At 36.8% G+C, this 20,687-nt stretch overlaps 1 protein-coding gene across 10 annotated transcripts in view; it reads left to right on the top strand.

The window, feature by feature from the left end:
* Positions 1-20,687, top strand: part of LOC123589300 (phospholipid-transporting ATPase ABCA3-like) — a 185,258-nt gene that overhangs the window by 27,475 nt on the left and 137,096 nt on the right. For all 10 annotated transcript variants that reach the window (XR_006708249.1, XR_006708250.1, XM_045461212.1 and 7 more), the window contains 2 exons: positions 9,541-9,657; positions 10,233-10,350. Coding sequence is in view for 8 of the 10 variants with exons in the window: in XM_045461212.1 (XP_045317168.1) it covers positions 9,541-9,657; positions 10,233-10,350 (235 nt within the window). In the remaining 2 variants the exon portion in view is untranslated. The remainder of the gene's footprint in view (positions 1-9,540; positions 9,658-10,232; positions 10,351-20,687) is intronic.

Raw genomic sequence — 20,687 nt, 5'->3', positions numbered from 1 at the left:
GTCTTCTGCCCATTTCTTCACTGGTTACTTGGTTTTTGGGTGTGCAGTTTGGTGACTTCTTTATGGATTTTGGATACTAGGCCTTTGTCTGATATGTCATTTGCAAATATCTTTTCCCATTACATTGGTTGCCTTTTAGTTTTGTTGATTGTTTCCTTTGCAGTGCAGAAGCTTTTCATCTTCATGAGGTCCCAATAGTTCGCTTTTGCTTTTAATTCCCTTGCCTTTGGAGACGTAGCATTTGACAAAATTCAGCATCCTTTCTTAATAAAAACCCTTGAGAAAGTCGGGATAGGAGGAATATACTTAAACATCATAAAAGCTATTTATGGAAAGCCCACAGCTAATAATCATCCTCAATGGGGAATAACTGAGAGCTTTCCCCCTGAGATCAGAAACAAGACAGGGATGTCCACTCTTACCACATTGTTTAACATAGTATTGGAAGTTCTAGCATCAGCAATCAGACAACAAGTGGAAATCAAGACATCAAAATTGGCAAAGATGAAGTCAAGCTTTCACTTTTTCCAGATGACATGCTATTATACATGGAAACCCAATAGACTCCACCGAAAGTCTACTAGAACTGATACATGAATTCAGCAAAGTGCAAGGTACAAAATTAATGTACAGAAATCAGTTGCATTCTTATACGCTAATAATGAAGCAACAGAAAGACAAATAAAGAAACTGATCCCATTCACAATTGCACCAAGAAGCATAAAATACCTAGGAATAAACCTAACGAAAGATGTAAAAGATCTGTATGCTGAAAACTATAGAAAGCTTAAGAAGGAAATTGAAGAAGATACAAAGAAATGGAAAAACATTCCGTGCTCATGGATTGGAAGAATAAATACTGTGAAAATGTCAATGGTACCCAAAGCAATTAACACATTCAATGCAATCCCAATCAAAATTGCGCCAACATTCTTCTCGAAGCTAGAACAAGCAATCCTAAAATTTGTATGGAATCACAAAAGACCCGAATAGCCAAAGTATTTTTTTTAATATATGACATTTATTGTCATATTGGTTTCCATGCCACACCCAGTGCTAATCTCAAAAGATACCCTCTTCAGTGCCCATCACCTACCCTTCCTTCCCTCCCACCCCCCCCCCCCATCAACCCTCAGTTCTCACTTTTTAAGAGTCTCATGCTTTGGCTCTCTCCCACACTAACCTTATTTTTTTTTTCCTTCCCCTCCCCCATGGGTTTCTGTTAAATTTCTCAGGATCCACATAAGAGTGAAAACATATGGTATCTGTCTTTCTCTGTATGGCTTCTTTCACTTAGCATCACACTCTCCAGTTCCATCCACGTTGCTACAAAGGGCCAGATTTCATTCTTTCTCATTGCGACATAGTACTCCATTGTGTATATAAACCACAATTTCTTTATCCATTCATCAGTTGGTGGACATTTAGGCTCTTTCCACAATTTGGCTATTGTTGACAGTGCTGCTATAAACATTGGGGTACAAGTGCCCCTATGCACCAATACTCCTGTATCCCTTGGGTCAATTCCTAGCAGTGCTATTGCTGGGTCATAGGGTAGGTCTATTTTTAATTTTCTGAGGAACCTCCACACTCTTTTCCAGAGTGGCTGCACCAATTTGCATTCCCACCAACAGTGCAAGAGGGTTCCCGTTTCTCCACATCCTCTCCAGCATCTATAGTCTGGTTTGTTCATTTTGGCCACTCTGACTGGCGTGAGGTGATATCTGAGTGTGGTTTTGATTTGTATTTCCCTGATGAGGAGTGACGTTGAGCATCTTTTCATGTGCCTGTTGGCCATCTGGAGGTCTTCTTTAGAGAAGTGTCTATTTATGTTTTCTGCCCATTTCTTCACTGGGTTTTTGTTTTTTGGGTGTGGAGTTTGGTGAGCTCTTTATAGATTTTGGATACTAGGCCTTTGTCCGATATATCATTTGCAAATATCTTTTCCCATTCCGTTGGTTGCCTTTTCGTTTTGTTGGTTGTTTCCTTTACTGTGCAGAAGTTTTTTATCTTCATAAGGTCCCAATAGTTCATTTTTGCTTTTAATTCCCTTGCCTTTGGGGATGTGTCGAGTAATAAATTGCTACGGCTGAGGTCAGAGAGGTCTTTTCCTGCTTTCTCCTCTACGGTTTTGATGGTTTCCTGTCTCACAGTCAGGTCCTTTATCCATTTTGAGTTTATTTTTGTGAATGGTGTGAGAAAGTGGTCTAGTTTCATTCTTCTGCATGTTGCTGTCCAGTTCTCCCAGCACCATTTGTTAAAGAGACTGTCTTTTTTTCCATTGGATATTCTTTCCTGTTTTGTCAAAGATGACTTGGCCATACTTTTGTGGGTCTAGTTCTGGGGTTTCTATTCTATTCCATTGGTCTATGTGTCTGTTTTTGTGCCCATACCATGCTGTCTTGATGATGACAGCTTTGTAGTAGAGGCTAAAGTCTGGGATTGTGATGCCTCCTGCTTTGGTCTTCTTCTTCAAAATTACCTTGGCTATTCGGGGCCTTTTGTGGTTCCATATGAATTTTAGGATTGCTTGTTCTAGTTTCGAGAAGAATCCTGGTGCAATTTTGATTGGGATTGCATTGAACGTGTAGATTGCTTTGGGTAGTATTGACATTTTAACAATATTTATTCTTCCAACCCATGAGCACGGAATGTTTTTCCATTTCTTTATATCTTCTTCAATTTCCTTCCTAAGCTTTCTATAGTTTTCAGCATACAGATCTTTTACATCTTTGGTTCGATTTATCCCTAGTTATTTTATGCTTCTTGGTGCAATTGTGAATGGGATCAATTTCTTTATTTGTCTTTCTGTTGCTTCATTATTAGTGTATGAGAATGCAACTGATTTCTGTACCTTGATTTTGTATCCTGCAACTCTGTTGAATTCATGTCTCAGTTCTAGCAGACTTTTGGTGGAGTCTGTTGGGTTCCGTGTATAATATCATGTCATCTGCAAAAAGTGAAAGCTTGACTTCATCTTTGCCAATTTTGATGCCTTTGATTTCCTTTTGTTGTCTGATTGCTGATGCTAGCACTTCCATCACTATGTTACACAGCAGCGGTGAGAGTGGACATCCCTGTCGTGTTTCTGATCTCAGGGGGAAGCTCTCAGTGTTTCCCCATTGAGGAAGATATTAGCTGTGGGCTTTTCATGATTGGCTTTTATGATGTTTAAGTATGTTCCTTCTATCCCAACTTTCTCGAGGGTTTTTATTAAGAAAGGATGCTGAATTTTGTCAAATGTTTTTTCTGCATCGATTGATAGGATCATATGGTTCTTATCTTTTCTTTTGTTAATGTGATGTATCACGTTGATTGATTATGCGAATGTTGAACCAGCCCTGCATCCCAGGAATGAATCCCATTTGATCGTGGTGAATAATTCTTTTTATGTGCTGTTGAATTCGATTTGCTAGTAGCTTATTGAGAATTTTTGCATCCATATTCATCAGGGATATTGGCCTGTAGTTCTCTTTTTTTACTGGGTCTCTGTCTGGTTTAGGAATCAAAGTAATACTGGCTTCATAGAATGAGTCTGGAAGTTTTCCTTCCCTTTCTGTTTTTTGGAATAGCTTGAGAAGGATAGGTATTATCTCTGCTTTCAACATCTGGTAGAACTCCCCTGGGAAGCCATCTGTTCCTGGGCTGTTATTTGTTGGGAGATTTTTGATAACTGATTCAATTTCTTCGCTGGTTATGGGTCTGTTCAAGCTTTCTACTTCCTCCTGATTGAGTTTTGGAAGCGTGTGGGTGTTTAGGAATTTGTCCATCTCTTGGTTGTAATAATTCCATTTTCATTCATGATTTTATCTATTTGGGTCATCTCCCTTTTCTTTTTGACAAGCCTGGCTAGAGGTTTATCAATTGTGTTTATTTTTAAAAAAACAAACACTTGGTTTCATTGATCTGCTCTACAGTTTTTTAGATTCTATATTGTTTATTTCTGCTCTGATCTTTATTATTTCTCTTCTTCTGCTGGGTTTAGGCTGTCTTTGCTGCTCTGCTTCTATTTCCTTTAGGAGTGCTGTTAGATTTTATATTTGGGATTTTTCTTGTTTCTTGAGATAGGCCTGGATTGCAATGTATTTTCCTCTCAGGACTGCCTTCGCTGCATCCCAAAGCATTTGGATTGTTGTATTTTCATTTTCGTTTTTTTCCATATATTTTTTAATTTCTTCTCTAATTGCCTGGTTGGCCCATTGATTCTTTATTAGGGTGTTCTTTAACCTCCATGCTTTTGGAGGTTTTCCAGACTTTTTCCTGTGGTTGATTTCAAGCTTCATAGCATTGTGGTCTGAAAGTATGCATGGTATGATCTCAATTCTTGTATACTTATGAAGGGCTGTTTTGTGACCCAGTATGTGATCTATCTTGGAGAATGTTGCATGTGCACTCGAGAAGAAAGTATATTCTGTTGCTTTGGGATGCAGAGTTCTAAATATATCTGTCAAGTCCATCTGATCCAATGTATCATTCAGGGCCCTTGTTTCTTTATTGACCGTGTGTTTAGATGATCTATCCATTGTTGTCAGTGGGGTATTAAAGTCCCCTGCAATTATCAATAAGGTTGCTTATGTTTGTGATGATGAATTGTTTTATATATTTGGGGGCTCCCGTATTTGGCGCATAGACATTTATAATTGTTAGCTCTTCTTGTTTGATAGACCCTGTAATTATTATATAATGCCCTTCTTCATTTCTTGTTACAGCCTTTAATTTAAAGTCTAGTTTGTCTGATATAAGTATGGCTACTCCAGCTTTCTTTTGACTTCCAGTAGCATGATAAGTAGTTCTCCATCCCCTCACTTTCAATCTGAAAGTGTCCTCAGGACTAAAATCATTCTCTTGTAGACAGCAAATAGATGGGTCTTGTTCTTTCATCCATTCTGATACCCTATGTCTTTTGGTTGGCGCATTTAATCCATTTACATTCAGTGTTATTATAGAAAGATATGGGTTTAGAGTCATTATGATGTCCGTAGGTTTCATGCTTGTAGCGATGTCTCTGGTACTTTGTCTCACTGGATCCCCCTTAGGATCTCTTGTAGGGCTGGTGTAGTGGTGACGAATTCCTTCAGTTTTTGTTTGTTTGGGAAGACCTTTATCTCTCCTTCTATTCTAAATGACAGATTTGCTGGATAGAGGATTCTCGGCTGCATATTTTTTCTGTTCATCACATTGAAGATTTCCTGCCATTCCTTTCTGGCCTGCCAAGTTTCAGTAGAGAGATTGGTCACGAGTCTTATTGGTCTCCCTTTATATGTTAGAGCATGTTTATCCCTAGCTGCTTTCAGAATGTTCTCTTTATTCTTGTATTTTGCCAGTTTCACTATGATATGTCATGCAGAAGATCAATTCAAGTTACGTCTGGAGGGAGTTCTCTGTGCCTCTTGGATTTCAATGCCTTTTTCCTTCCCCAGATCAGGGAAGTTCTCAGCTATGATTTCTTCAAGTACACCTTCATCACCTTTCCCTCTCTCTTCCTCCTCTGGAATACCAATTATGCGTAGATTATTTCTCTTTAGTGCATCACTTAGTTCTCTAATTTTCCCCTCACACTCCTGGATTTTTTTATCTCTCTTTTTCTCAGCTTCTTCTTTTTCCATAATATTATCCTCTAGTTCACCTATTCTCTCCTCTGCCTCTTCAATCCAAGCTGTGGTCATCTCCATTTTATTTTGCAGCTCATTAATAGCACTTTTGAGCTCCTCCTGGCTGTTCCTTAGTCCCTTGATCTCTGTAGCAAGAGATTCTCTGCTGTCCTCTTTACTGTTTTCAAGCCCAGAGATTAATTTTATTACTATTATTCTAAATTCACTTTTTGTTATATTGTTTATATCGTTTTTGTCAGTTCTTTAGTTGTCATTATTTCCTGGAAGTTTTTTGAGGTGAATTCTTCCGTTTCGTCGTTTTGGATAGTCCCTGGAGTGGTGCAGAACTTCAGGGCACTTCCCCTGTGCTGTCTTGAATAACTGGAGTTGGTGGGCGGTGCCACAGTCAGACCTGATGTCTGCCCCCAGCCCACTGCTGGGGCCACAGTCAGACTGGTGTGTACCTTCTCCTCCCCTCTCCTAGGGGCAGGATTCACTGTGGGGTTGTGTGGCCCATCTGGGCTACTTGCACACTGCCAGGCTTTGGTGCTAGGGATCTGGTATATTAGCTGGGGTGGATCAGCAAGGTGCACAGGGGCAGGAGGGGCAGGCTCATCTTGCTTTTCCTTTGGAGATCCACTTCAGGAGGGGCCCTGCAGCACCGGGAGGGAGTCCGACCTGCCAGAGGGATGTATCTGCAGAAGGACAGCGTTGGGTTGGGTGTCTGCACGGTGCAAGCAAGTTTCGTGATGGGAACTGGTTACCTTTGTGATTTTGGTTGGTGGATGGGCGAGGGAGATGGCGCTGGTGAGCGCCTTTGTTCCCCGCCAAGCTGAGCTCTGTCATCTGGGGATCAACAAGTCTCCCTCCTGTTGTCTTCCAGCCTTCCTGCTCTATGAGCAGATCTCTTAACTTATAACCTTTCAGATCTTAAGTCCTGCTTGCTGTCTGAACACACTACGTCCGGCCCCTCCACTTTTGCAAGCCAGACTCGGCACCTCTGCTTGGCTAGTGGGCGCCCCTCCGCCTCAGCTCCCTCCCACCAGTCCTTGTAGCGGGCACCGCCTCTCCACCCTTCCTGCCCTCTTCCGTGGGCCTCTCATCTACACTTGGCTCTGGAGAATCCATTCTGCTAGTCTTCTGGCGATTTTCTGGGTTATTTAGGTAGGGGTGGGTGGAATCTAAGTGATCCACATAATGCGGTGAGCCCAGCGTCCTCCTATGCCACCATCTAACCAGAAGCTGCCAAAGTAATTTTGAAGAAGAAGACCAAAGCAGGGGACATCACAATCCCAGACTTTAGCCTCTACTACAAAACTGTAATCATCAAGACAGCATGGTATTGGCACAAAAACAGACACATAGACCAATGGAATAGAATAGAGACTCCAGAATTGGACCCACGAAAGTATAGCCAACTCATCTTTGACAAAGCAGGAGAGAATATCCAGTGGACAAAAGACAGTCTCTTTAACAAATGGTGCTGGGAGAACTGGACAGCAACATACAGAAGGTTGAAACTAGACCACTTTCTCACACCATTCACAAAAATAAACTCAAAATGGATAAAGGACCTGAATGTGAGACAGGAAACCATCAAAACCCTAGAGGAGAAAGCAGGAAAAAACTTCTCTGACCTCAGTCGCAGCATTTTCTTACTTGACTTGTCTACAAAGGGACTAGGTTTTCAACTTAAGAATTTTGAGGAAACAATAACATTGAAACTATTGTAGTAGAATTGAATGGGTTATCATAAAGAAAGTATGCCCATATTATCATGATCCTGTAAGAAATAAAACACTGCCGACACTCTAGAAGTCTGATTGTGTTCCCCTCAAAACATTTTCCCTAAAGTATACAGTAGCCTGATTTCTAATATCATGAGTTAGTTTTGTCTGTTTTGAACTTGATATAAATGGAATCATGCACTATATTGTGTCTATGTGATTCTTTACAGCTGAATATGTAGCTGTAGTTCATTCATAGTCATTGAGTTATAGGAGTTTTAAGATTCCCTAGTATGACTATCAAAACTTACCTATTTTCCTTCTGTGTTTGGAGTTTAGGTATCGTAAGTAATTCTATGAATACTTTATACATTTTTTGCTGAATGTTAGATTATGCATATTTAACTTTAGTAGATAATACCAGTGCTGTCAGCACAGAGCTCCATGTGGAGCTTGATCTCACCAACCATGAGATCATGACCTGAGCCGATATCAAGAGTCAGGTGCTTAATGGACTGAGTCACCCAGGTGCCCAAATTTTATCTAATTTTCTAATTTTTTTCCAATTTTATGGGAGTGTTTTGGCTTCAAAAATGTAGAGATCTTTCACTTTTCATTGTTTCAATTGTACAAGTCTTTTGCATCCTTGGTTAAGTTTGTTCTTATGTGTTTTATTCTTTTTGATGCTATTGTAAATGGAATTGTTTTCCTAATTTCCATTTCAGATTGCTCATTGATAGTATATAGAAGTTCTACTGATTTTTATGTGTTGACTTTGTATTCTCCTACTTTGATGGGTCATTTATTAATTATGACTTTTTTTAATGTGTGGAATCTGTGGGGTTTACATGTAAGATCATCTCATCTGCAAACAGAGTACTCCTTCCTTTCCAATTTGGATGCCATATGATACACACACACACACACATATACATATATATATACATATATATGTATATGTGTGTATATATATATTTATATATTTATTTACTCTGGTTAGAACTTCTAATACTGTGTTGAATAGGAGTGAAAGCTAGTATCATTAATTTTCTCTTGATCTTAGGTGAAAGAGTATGATATTAGCTGTTATTTTTTTATATGGCCTTTGTTATGTTGAGGAAGTTCCCGTCTATTTCTAGTTGAATGTTTTATCAGTCTTGAATTTCTGCATCAACTGAAATGATCATGTGTTTTCTCTTAATGTGGTGTATTATATTGGTTGATTTTCTATGTTTAACTCTCCTTGCATTCCATGAATAAATCCTACTTGGTCATGGTGTATAATCCTTTCAACATGCTGCTAAATCTGGTTTGATACTATTTTGTTGAAAAATTTTGTGTCAATATTCACAAGGGATATTGGTCTGTAGTTTCTTTTCATGTGTATCTGTCTGACCACTAGACTTATAAAATGAGTTTCCTCCTCTTCAAGTGTTTGGAAGAGTTTGAGAAGGATTATTGTTTATTCTTTTTGAAATATTTGGTAGAATTCACCAGTAAAGCCTTCTGCTCCAGGGATGTACTTTGTTGGAAGTTTTAAATTAATGATCTAATCTTATTCCCCATTATTGATCTGTTCAGATTTTCTCTTTCTTCATGATTCAGTTTTGGTAGCTTGTGTGTTTTTAGGAACTTGTGCCTTTTATATAGGTTATCTAATTTTTTGGCATATAGTTGTTCATAGTATGCTTTAAGTGATTGTTTTTATTTCTGTAAAATCAGAAGTAATGTCCCCAGTTTCATTTGGATTTTAGTAATATGAGTCTTCTCTCATTTTTTAGCCAATTTGACCAAAAATTTGTCCATTTGCTTTTATCTTTTGTAATTGAATTAAAATATACTTACATTACATGTTTACATTTATAAAATATATTTAAATTACATTGAATTAAAATATATTATGCCCTACTAGAAGAAGGCATAATAAAAAGAAAGGGGATATTAATGTAAGTAGTTTATAGTTTTATTAAGGGTGTTTCATGCCTGAACAATATCAGGTAAATTATTGGTGAGGTCATCTATGGGATTATAAGCATCACAGAGCTCCCACACACTAGCTGAGTAATTTCAATCAAGTCATTGATCTCCTCTATAAATTGGGCATGATAATATTTCTTATTTAGCCAATTTTGATTGTGGTGGAAATTTAGATAATATTTGTGAAAGCATTTTGTATATTATATTGTTTTACATGATGTTGATTTGTGTTAATTCTCCCACAGGAGTACCTGCTCATGATAGGACTCAGTAATTGGATGCTCTGGGCTGCCTATTTCTTCACATTCCTCTCTTTGTATTCAGTTATCATCCTTTTGATGTGCATTATTTTCTTTGCCAAGGCAAGTGTCTATTTCACTGTCCAGGCTAGAGCTAAACTCTGAGAGGAAAAACGGATACATATGGTGTGGTCCTGTTGGATTCAGGAAGTGAACATGTGCCTATTGGTGACTCCGCTCTGGAAATTCAAGTGCTGCTTAGTCTCTCAGCAAACTAAACTTTTTTTTTTAAGATTTAAAAAACATGTTTATTATTTTTGAGAGAGAGACAGAGAGACAGAGCATGAGCAGGGGAGGGGCAGAGAGACAGGAAGACACAGAATCTGAAGCAGGCTTTAGGCTCTGAGCTGTGAGCACAGAGCCTGACAACAAGGCTCGAACTCACAAGCCGTGAGACCATGACCTGAGCCAAAGTTGGGTGCTCAACTGACTGAGCCACCCAGGCGCCCCTCCAGCAAACTAAACTTTAGGTGTGTGGACTTTCTGTAGTTAATGAATTGTTTACTCATCTCCCTGAGGCTTGTCATTAGTTTCACCAGGACTTTTAAAATACTTAAAGATGTTTCATTTCTCCTCTATTGTTTTGCTGTGACACCATTTAGATTATGACTCAACTGGTTTCCTGATTGTTTTGCTAGATAGAACCTGTGCCAGTTATCCAATACAGTGACCCATCTCTTGTCTTCGTCTTTTTGCTATGTTTTGCCATCGCCACAATGTTCTTCAGCTTTATGGTTAGCACATTCTTCAATAAAGGTAAGTCAAAAACTCCTGGGAAAAATTGTCAGTGACTCAGTGGGGATTATATTTGGAAGCTCCTGTGACTTTCATTTGCCATCTCATCTGTAGCCTCTGTTTACATTCTAGCTAAAAAGACAAGTATTATATGTACATGAAATGATTTCAAAAGAAATGAAAGGAGCAGTGAAAATATAGTATAGTATACATGTGAAAAAGGATAAGAACCAAAATAAGATAATATTTGAGGATTCTTTTTAACCTTTACCTGTGGCTTCACATGTGGTATCTGTTTAACCACCCAGCAGGAATGGTAATGATTGAGATGGCTTCTGTATATTCTACTAGAGGGAATAAAGTCTGTCAGTATGCAATGATGATCCTGGGGTATGTGAAGAGGAAGAAAACAACAAAATTGCTTTCCTGAAGTAAAGGGTCTGTGTACTTCATTAATAGATTTTTATTGTGTGTTTGATGTGAATTTGAAATACAGTGTCCCATAAAGCTGACATTGACCTTGGAGACATGCATATCAAATGCACAAAAAAAGATTTGACAGGACATGCAGAGAGCAATGAAAATTAATGGATCATAGTATACACACAAAAAAAGAATTAAAATCCTCCAAATTCATATTAAGGTTGAGATAAACCAAAGAATGCTTCCTGTAGAGATTAGTTTTTAAACACTTTTGAAAGACTAGAAGATTGGAATAGGAAGTCAAGTCAATGGATGCAAGCATCATTCATATCTTTGTGCTGGCACGGTGTCTAATATACAAAGGCAAGTGAAAATTGTTTCCTTCCTTTTTGAGGGCTCACATACCAATAGCAGTCATGACCAATAATTCGATTTCATTTTATTTTTATTTTTCTCAGTACATTATCATGAGTATTGTTAATTAATGGCTCCTCACAAGGCACATGATTGTATGTATGACCATAAACAGCCAAAATTAAAAAACAAAACCAGCCAACCCGGAGGTAAAGAAAAGTGGTGTGTCAACATAAGGCACAATGTGATATACCAAAGAGAAAAAAGAAATAGTTAGAAAACAAATACTGTTGTTTTCTGTTTCTGGAATTATGGCAGACTAGATATTTAGAACGTTTTTTTACGTGTCTTTTGGTATATATGTATAAGACTTTCACTGTGGTATATAGTTAGGAAAGGAATTGCTAGGTCATAGCAAGGTTTGTAAATGTCCAGCATGACTACCCATGTCCAACATTTCCAAAGTGGTTGTGTGCCTTTACAGCCCCACTAAAGGAAGATGAGAATTCCTATTGCTCATATCCTTGCCAGAATTTACTGTCATACTTTAATTTGTGCCACACTAGAGATATGAAATACTATTTTATGGCAGTTCAAACCTTCATTTTCCCACTTACTGATGAAGCTGAGTGTTATTAATATGAGTCGTGTTTCCTTTTCTATAAAATCTGTGCATGCTTGTCTATTATGATTATTGATTTTCAGGAGTTATTTATATATTCCTACTACCGACTTTTTGTTAGTTGCAAATGTGTTGCAAAACTTGTCCCAGTTTGGAACTTTTAGCTTTTTGTTAATATTATCTTTTAATAGCAATTTTAATGTAACCAATTGTTTCCTTTACCAATCTCATCCTTCATAATTTGTGATACTAAGTATTTCAGTGAAAAAATTTTTTCCAAGGCACAGAGTTATCTTCCTGTGTTCTATATAGGGATTGATACTTTTGTGTGTGGTATGATATGGTGAATTGATTTTTCCCTCAAGTGCATAAGCAGTTGTCTGGCAACATGTGATAAATAGTTCACCCTTTCCTCACTGCTCTGCAGTACCTATTCTGTTATACGTCAAGATCCCCCTCATGTGTGCATTTGTATGGAGGTGGTCCTTTCACTGATACGTTATGTTTGAAGCATATTCACAGCATTTTAGTCATTATGGCTTCATAATAAATCTTATCACCTGGTAGGGAAAGACGTCCAGTCCATTCTTTTTCTTCAAGTATGTCTTTGACTATTCCTGGCCCTTTGCAACTCTGTATACGTTTTAGAATAAGTAGGTTATATTTCATAAAAAAATATTGTTTGCATTATCAATCAAAGTGTATTAAATCTATAGATCATTTTGGGGAGAACTAACATCTTTATAATTTTGAATCATCCTCTTCAAGAACATGATATATATTTCCTTTTGATTAGGTCTTTTAAAATTCTTTTTTCTAGCTTTATATTTTTGTTATAAAAATTTAATAACTGTCTTCCTGAGTGTTTTTATTCTTTATTATTAAAAATGAAATATTATCAAAGTTATATTTTCACCTGCTTGTGATAATATTTAAATGTTGCCTTTCCTTACAATTTATTAAACTCTCAAATTATTTCTAAGAACTATACATTCCTTTGGATTTTCTATATGCACATTCCTATAACGTGAAAATAAGGTGGTTTTTTTTTTTTCCCTCAGTCATTTTGTCTTATTTTCTTTCACCTCTTACTGCACAGGCTAGATCCTCTAATATATAATAAAAGGAATTAATGTAGATATCTTTGTCTTGTTCCTAAAATTAAATGGAAGTGGGGTTTTGTTGTTTGTTGTTTGTTTTATTTTAGAAACAGCGTCCATGAGTGGGGGAGAGTGACCAAGGGAGAGAGAGAGATAGAATTCCAGGCAGGGTCCATGCTCAGTGTGGAGCTTGCCATGGGGCTCAATTCCACAACCCTGGAATCATGACCTGAGCTGAAATATAGAGTCAGATGCTCAACCGACTGAGCCACCCAGGTGTTGCAAATGGAAATGTTTTTTATTAGTAGTAAATACATACAACATAAAAATTACCATTTTAGCTATATTAAATAAGTATACAATGTGGTAGCATAAAGTATATTCCTAATATACCATCACTATTATTTAATTTCAAAACATTTTCATCACCTGAAATGGAAACCACATATCTGTTAAGCAGTACTCCCATCCCACCATCCCCTCAGCCCCTGGCAACCACTAATCTGCTTTCTGTTTTTATGGATTTGCCTATCTGGATATCTCATATAAATGTAATGATACAAATACGTGACATTTTGTGTCTGAATTTTTTTACTTAGCTTAATGTTTTCAAGATTCATCTGTTGTGTAGCATTTATCAGTACTTCACTCCTTGTTATGACTGAGTAATATTACATTGAATGGATGTACAACATATTGCTCATCTAGTCCTCCATTCGTGGGCATTTGGATTGATTCCTCCTTTGACTCTTGTGAGCCAAAGTGCTTCAGTGAACATGTGGGTACAAATTATTGTTTTTGCATGTGCTTTCAATTATTTTGAATATAAACCTCAGAGTAGAATTGTTTGGTCATATGGTAATTTAATTCTCAACTTTTTTGAGGAACCATTAAACTGTTTTCCATAGTTGTTGCAACATTTTACATTTCTACCAAGAATAAAGGAAGGTAACAATTTCTCCACATCCTCGCCACTCCTTGATACATTCCATTTTTTATTAGAGCCATCCAAATGAGTGTAAAGTGATACCTCATTGTGATTTTGATTTTCACTTCCCTAAACGGTAATGGTGTTGGGCATCTTTTCGTGTGCTTGCTAGTCATTTGTATATCTTCTTTGGAGGACTGTGTGTTCAAGTCCTTTGACTATCTTTTAATTGGATTGCTTGTATTTTGGTTGGTGTGTTGTAAGAGTTCTCTATATATTCTGGATACTAAGCCCTTTCAGGTACATGATCCTCAAAATACCTTTTGACTCTCTTAATAATATCCTCTGGTGCACAGAAATTCTTAATTTTCGTGAAATCCACTTTACCTATTTTTCTCTTGTGTGTGTCAAAGAACCCATTTGCTAAACCTAGGGTCATAAAGATTTACCTGTACATTTTCTTCTGAGAATTTCATAGTTTTAGCTGTTATATTAATGTCTCTTATCCACTTTTAGTGTTTATATATGGTATGAAATCCAGGTCGAAGTTCATACCTTTTGCATTTAGATTATCTGTTTGTCAAAGGACCATTTATTGAAGGGACTGTTCTTTCCCTTATTGATGGTCTTGTCACCATTGTCAAGAATCATGTGTATATATGACATATGACATAAGTCCTTTATTTCCATATTCTCAGATGTATTCCACTGGGTCTATATCTATCCTTAGATCAGTAACACACTTTTGAGATTACTATGGTTTTGTAGTAAGTGTTGAAAATGGGAAATGTGAGCCTTCAATTTTGTTTTTGTTTTTGTTTTCGTTTTTGTTTTTGTTTTGCCTGTTTAGGGTTCTGTGCAATTCAACATGAGTTTTAGGTTTGGCTTTTCTGTTTCTGCAAACAAAAAAGGCAAATGGGATTTTTTTAAAAGATCACAATGAATCTGTAAATCACTTTGGGGAGTATTTTTATCTTAACTATATTGTCTTGTAATTCATGAAGACATTTCTTTCCATGTATTTAGGTAGTCTTTAATTTCATTGAGGAATATTTTATTGTTTTCAGTGTACACTTCTGCAACCCCTTGGTTTAATTTATTCCTATTTTATCTTTTTCTGCTATTACAAATGGGATTCCTTTTTAATTTTATTTTCAGATTGTTCATTGATAGTGTCTAAAAATTCAGCTGAGGGGTGCCTGGGTGGCTTAGTCAGTTACACATCCGACTTTGGCTTAGGTTATGATCTCACTGCTCCTGAGTTTGAGACCTGTGTCGGGCTCTGTGCTGACAGCTCAGAGCCTGGAGCCTGCTTCAGATTCTGTCTCTCCCCTGCTTGCATTCTCTCTCTCTCTCTCTCTCTCTCTCTCTCTCTCAAATATAAAACATTAAAAAAAAGTTTTAATTCAGCTGATTTTTGTGTATTGAACTTGTACCCTCCATTATTGTTGAATATATTCATTCATTTTAATAGATTTTTTTGTAGATTCTTTAGGGCTTTCTGCATATAAGATCATGTCATCTGCAAATAGAAAAAATAGAAATAAGCTTACTTCTTCCCCTCCAATTTGGATGTCTTTAATTTTTTTTCTTGCCTAATTGCTGTGGCTAGGACTTCTAGTGCTATGTGAATAGAAATGGTGAAAACACTCATGTGGAATTTAAGAAACAAAACAGATGAACATATGGGAAGGCAGGGAGAGAATAAAGGGGAAAAAAACACGAAAGACTCTTAATTATAGAGAACAAACTGAAGGTTGATGGGAGGGATGTGGGTGGGCAATGGGCTAGATGGGTGATGGGTATTAAGGAGGGCACTTGTTCTGATGAGCACTGGGTGTTGTATGTAAATGATGAATCACTAGATTCTACCCCTGAAACCAATATTACACTGTATCCTAGCTAATTAAAATTTAAATTGAAAAACAAAAACAAAAAAAGAAAGATACGGTGAAAACAGAAACTCTTACCTTCTTCCTAGTCTTGAGGGAAAAATTTCATTCTTAAACCATTAAGTGTGATCTTAGCTGTGGATTTTTCATAATCTCGTTTATCATGTTGAAGTTTCCTTCTTTTCCTAATTTTTGAGGTTTTTTCGTGAAATGATGTTGAGTTTTGTCAAATCTGTTATCTGCACAAATTAAGATGATTATATGGGTTTTTTCCTCCTTTCTATTAATGTAGTGTGTTTCCATGGACTGATTTTTCTCTGTTGAACTATCTTTGCATTCCTGGGACAAATCCTACTTAGTCATGGTGTAGAATCCTTTTAATTTGCTGCTGTACATTTGGCAAAGTACAACATCCATTCATAGTAAAAACCCTCAACAAAGTAGGTCTGGAGGGAACATACCTCGACATAATAAGGCCTTAGATGAAAAACACACAACATCATACTCACTGGGGGAAAATTGAAAGCTTTCCCCTTTAAGATCAGGAAAAAGACAAGGATGTCCAATCTCTGCACTTCTATTCAACATTGTACTGGAAGTCCTAGCCATAGTAATCAGACAATAAAAAGAAATAGAATGCAACTATATTGGTAAGGAAGAAGGAAAACTTCCACTCTTTCCAGATGACATGGTACTATATTTAGAAAACCATAAGGACTCCACCAGACTACTATAACTGATAAATGAATTCAGTAAAGTCTCAGGATATAAAATCAATGTACAGAAATCTATTGCATTTATATACACTAATAATAAAGCAGCAGAAAGAGAAATTAAGAAAATAATCCCATTTGCAATTGCACCAAAAATAAAATACCTAGGAATGAACTTAACCACAGAGGTGAAGGACCTGTATCCTGAAAACTATAAAACATTGATGAAAAAAGTTGAACATGATACAAAGAAATGGAAAAACATTCCATGTTCATGGATTGGAAGAACAAATATTGTTAAAATATTTATACTACCCAAAGCAATCTACAGATTTAATGCAATTCCAGTCAATATACCAACAGCATTTTTCACAGAACTAGAACAAACAATCCTAAAATTTTTATGGAAACATAACAGACTATGATTAGCCAAAGCAGTCTTGTAAAAGAAAAGCAAAACTGGAGGTATCACAGTTCCAGACTTGAAGTATATTACAAAACTGTAATAAAACAATATGGTACTGGCACAAAAATAGACACATAGATCCATATAACAGAATAGAAAACTCAGAAATAAACCCACCATTATATGGTAAGTTAATATTTGACAAAGGAGGGAAGAATATCTGATGGGAAAAAAGACAGTATCTTCCAACAAATGGTGCTGGGAAAACTGGACAGCTACATGCAAAAGAAACTGTACCACTTTCTTATACTACACAAAAATAAACTCAAAATGGATTAAATACCTAAATGTGAGACCTGGCACCATAAAAATCCTAGAGGAGAGCATGAGCAATAATTTCTTTGACATTGACCATAGCAACATTTTTCTAGATATGTCTGTTGAGGCAAGGGAAATAAAAGCAAAGATATTTAACTACTGCGACTACATCGAAATAAAAAGCTTCTGCACAGAAAAGGAAACAATCAACAGAACTAAAAGGCACCCCCCGTAATGGGAGAAGATATTTGCATATGACATATCTGTTAAAGGGTTAGTATCCCAAATATATAAAGAACTTATAAAACTCAACACCCCAAAAACTAATGATTCAATTAAAAATGGGCAGAAGACATGAATAGACATGTTTACAAAGAGGACATCCAGATGGCCAACAGACACATGAAAAGATGGTCATCATCATTGATCATCAGGGAAATACAAATCAAAACTACAGTGAGATGTCATCTCATACCTGTCAGAATGGCTAAAATCAAAAACACAAAGAATAACAAGTGTTGATAAGGATATGGAGAAAAAAGAATCCTCGTGTACTATTGGTAAGAATGAAAACTGGTGGAGTTACTGTGGGAAATGGTATGGAGGTAACTCAAAAAATTAAAAATGGAACTACCATAAGATCCAGTAATTCCATTGCTAAGTATTTACCCAAAAAATACAAAAACATGAATTCACAGGGACACATGCACCCCTGTGTTCATTGTAGCATTATTTACAATAGCTAAATTATGAAGTCAGCCCAAGTGTCCTTCAATAGATGAATGGATAAAGATGTGGCATATATATACAATGGAATATAATTTGGCCATGAAAAAGAATTTGGCCACTTGCAACAACATGGATGGAGCTAGAGAGTATTTTGCTAAGCAAAATAAGTCAGAGAAAGAAAATACCATATGATTTCACTTGTGTGGAATTTAGGAAATAAAGTACAAAAAACGAGGGAGGGGGGAAGGGAGAGAGAGAGAGAGAGACAGAAACAGACTCTTAACTATAGAGAACTAACTGATGGTCACCAGAGGGGAGGTGCACTGAGTAATGTATAAAATTGTTGAATCAATGCATTGTAAACCTGAAACTAATGTAACCCTGTCTGTTAACCATACTGGAATTAAAATATATACCTTAAAAAATGTTGCTGTATTCAGTTTACTAGATTTTGTTGATGACTTTTGCATCTGTTATTCACATTTTATTTTCTTGTGATGTCTCTCTCTGACTTTGTTACTGGGGTTATGCTTTCCTCACAGAGTGAGTTATGAAGCATTCCTTTCTCTATTTATTTTGGTAAATTTGAGGGGGATTGGTGTTAATTATTCTCTAAGTTTTCATATAATTCACCAGTGAAGCCATATAGTACTTTGTTTTTTCAATTGGAAAGTTTTTGATAGTAATTTAATATCTTTGCTTGTTATAGGTCTATTCAGATTTTCTATATCTTTTTGAGTCAGTATTGGCAGGATCTGCATTTCAAAGATTTTGCCCATTGCATCAAGGTTGTGTAGTTTGTTGCTATGCAGTTATTATTAATATTTCTTATTTGTATTACTTTCAAGTTGGTGTGAAAGTGCACATCTTTCTGATTTTAGTAATTCTCTTTTTTAGGAGGTATATGTAAAAGTTTATTAATTTTGTTGACCTTTTCAAAGAAAAAAAAACTTCTGTTTTTCTTAATTGGCTCATTGTTTTCCTATTCTCTATTTTATTTGTCTCTACTTTAATCATTATTATTTCCTTTTTTCTGCTAGCTTTAGGTTTAGCTTGTTCTTTCTCCTTTTCCTTAAGGTGGAAAGTTAGGTTATGATTTGAGATATTTCTTCTTTTTTAATGTAGGTCTTTACAGCTATAAATTTTCCACAGCACTGCTTTCATTGTATCTCCTATGTTTTGGTATGTTGTATTTTTGTTTCGTTTATCCTTAAATATTTTCTAATTTTCCTTGAATTTCTTCTTTGACACATTGGTTGTTTAAGAGATTTTTTTTTCTATAATTTTCACACATTTTTTGGTTTAATTTGTACACATTTGTAACTTTCCACCTGATTTCTTGCTTCATTCCACTGCAGTCCTAAAATATCGTTTGTGTGATTTAAACCTTTTTAAAAGATTTATTGAGACTTGTTTTGTGGTCTAACATATAGTCTTTCCTAGAGAATGTTCCATGTGCACTTAAGAATATATATTCCAGGGGCGCCTGGGTAGCGCAGTCGGTTAAGCGTCCGACTTCAGCCAGGTCATGATCTCGCGGTCCGTGAGTTTGAGCCCCGCGTCAGGCTCTGGGCTGATGGCTCAGAGCCTGGAGCCTGTTTCCGATTCTGTGTCTCCCTCTCTCTCTGCCCCTCCCCCGTTCATGCCCAAAAATAAATAAACGTTGGGGAAAAAAAAAATTTTTTTTTAAATAAAAATAAAAATAAAAGAATATATATTCTGGGGTGCTTGGGTGACTCAGCCTATTAAGCATCTGACTTGATTTTGGCTCAGGTCATGATCTCATGGTTCATGAGATCGAGCCCCCTATGGGACTCTGCACTGACAGCATGGAGCCTGCTTGGGATTCTCTCTCTCTCTCTCTCTCTCTCTCTCTCTCTCTCTCTCTGCCCCTCCCCCACTCACACACTCGCTCTGTCTCAAAATAAATAAACATTCTTTAAAAATGAATAATATATATTCTGCTCTTTTTGGATGGAGTATTATGTATGTCTTTTAGGTAAAGTTAGTTTACTGTGTTGTTTAAGTCCTCTCTTGATCATCTGTCTAGTTCTCTCCATCATTGAAAGCTGGGTATTGAAGTTGTTAAGTATTATTAGAGAGCTTTCTATTTCTCCCTTCAGTTGTCTTTTTTTGGTTCTTGGAATTCTCTTGTTAGATGAATATGTGTTTTTTTTTTTTTTGTTTTGTTTTGTTTTTCCCAACGTTTATTTATTTTTGGGACAGAGAGAGACAGAGCATGAACGGGGGAGGGGCAGAGAGAGAGAGGGAGACACAGAATCGGAAACAGCCTCCAGGCTCTGAACCATCAGCCCAGAGCCTGACGCGGGGCTCGAACTCCCAGACCGCGAGATCGTGACCTGGCTGAAGTCGGACGCTTAACCGACTGCGCCACCCAGGCGCCCCGAATATGTGTTTTTAATTATTACATCTTTTGATTGATTGACACTTCCATAAGTGTATGATATCCCTGATTGTGTCTTGTAACAATTTTTTACTTAAAGCCTATTTTATCCTATATTAGTTGAGTTACTCTAGCTCTGTTTTGGTTACTATTTACATGAAATATCTTATTCCATTCTTTCCCTTTAACAAAATTGTATCTTTGGATCTTAAAATATTTTTTAATGTTTTATTTATTTTTGAGAGAGAGAGAGAGACAGAGACAGAGCATGACCCGAATAGGGGCAGAGAAACAAGGAGACACAGAATCTGAAGCAGGCTCTAGGCTCTGAGCTGTCAGCACAGCGTCCAAGGTGGGGCTTGAACTCTGGAATTGTGAGATCATGACCTGAGCCGGAAGTCAGACACTTAACGACTGAGCCACACAGGCACCCCTGGATCATTTTTTAAAAATCCCTTCTATTACCTTC

This window comes from Leopardus geoffroyi, chromosome E3, assembly GCF_018350155.1.
Source record: "Leopardus geoffroyi isolate Oge1 chromosome E3, O.geoffroyi_Oge1_pat1.0, whole genome shotgun sequence".
Taxonomy (NCBI): Eukaryota; Metazoa; Chordata; class Mammalia; order Carnivora; family Felidae; genus Leopardus; species Leopardus geoffroyi.
This window is presented reverse-complemented; position numbering and strand designations above follow the sequence as displayed.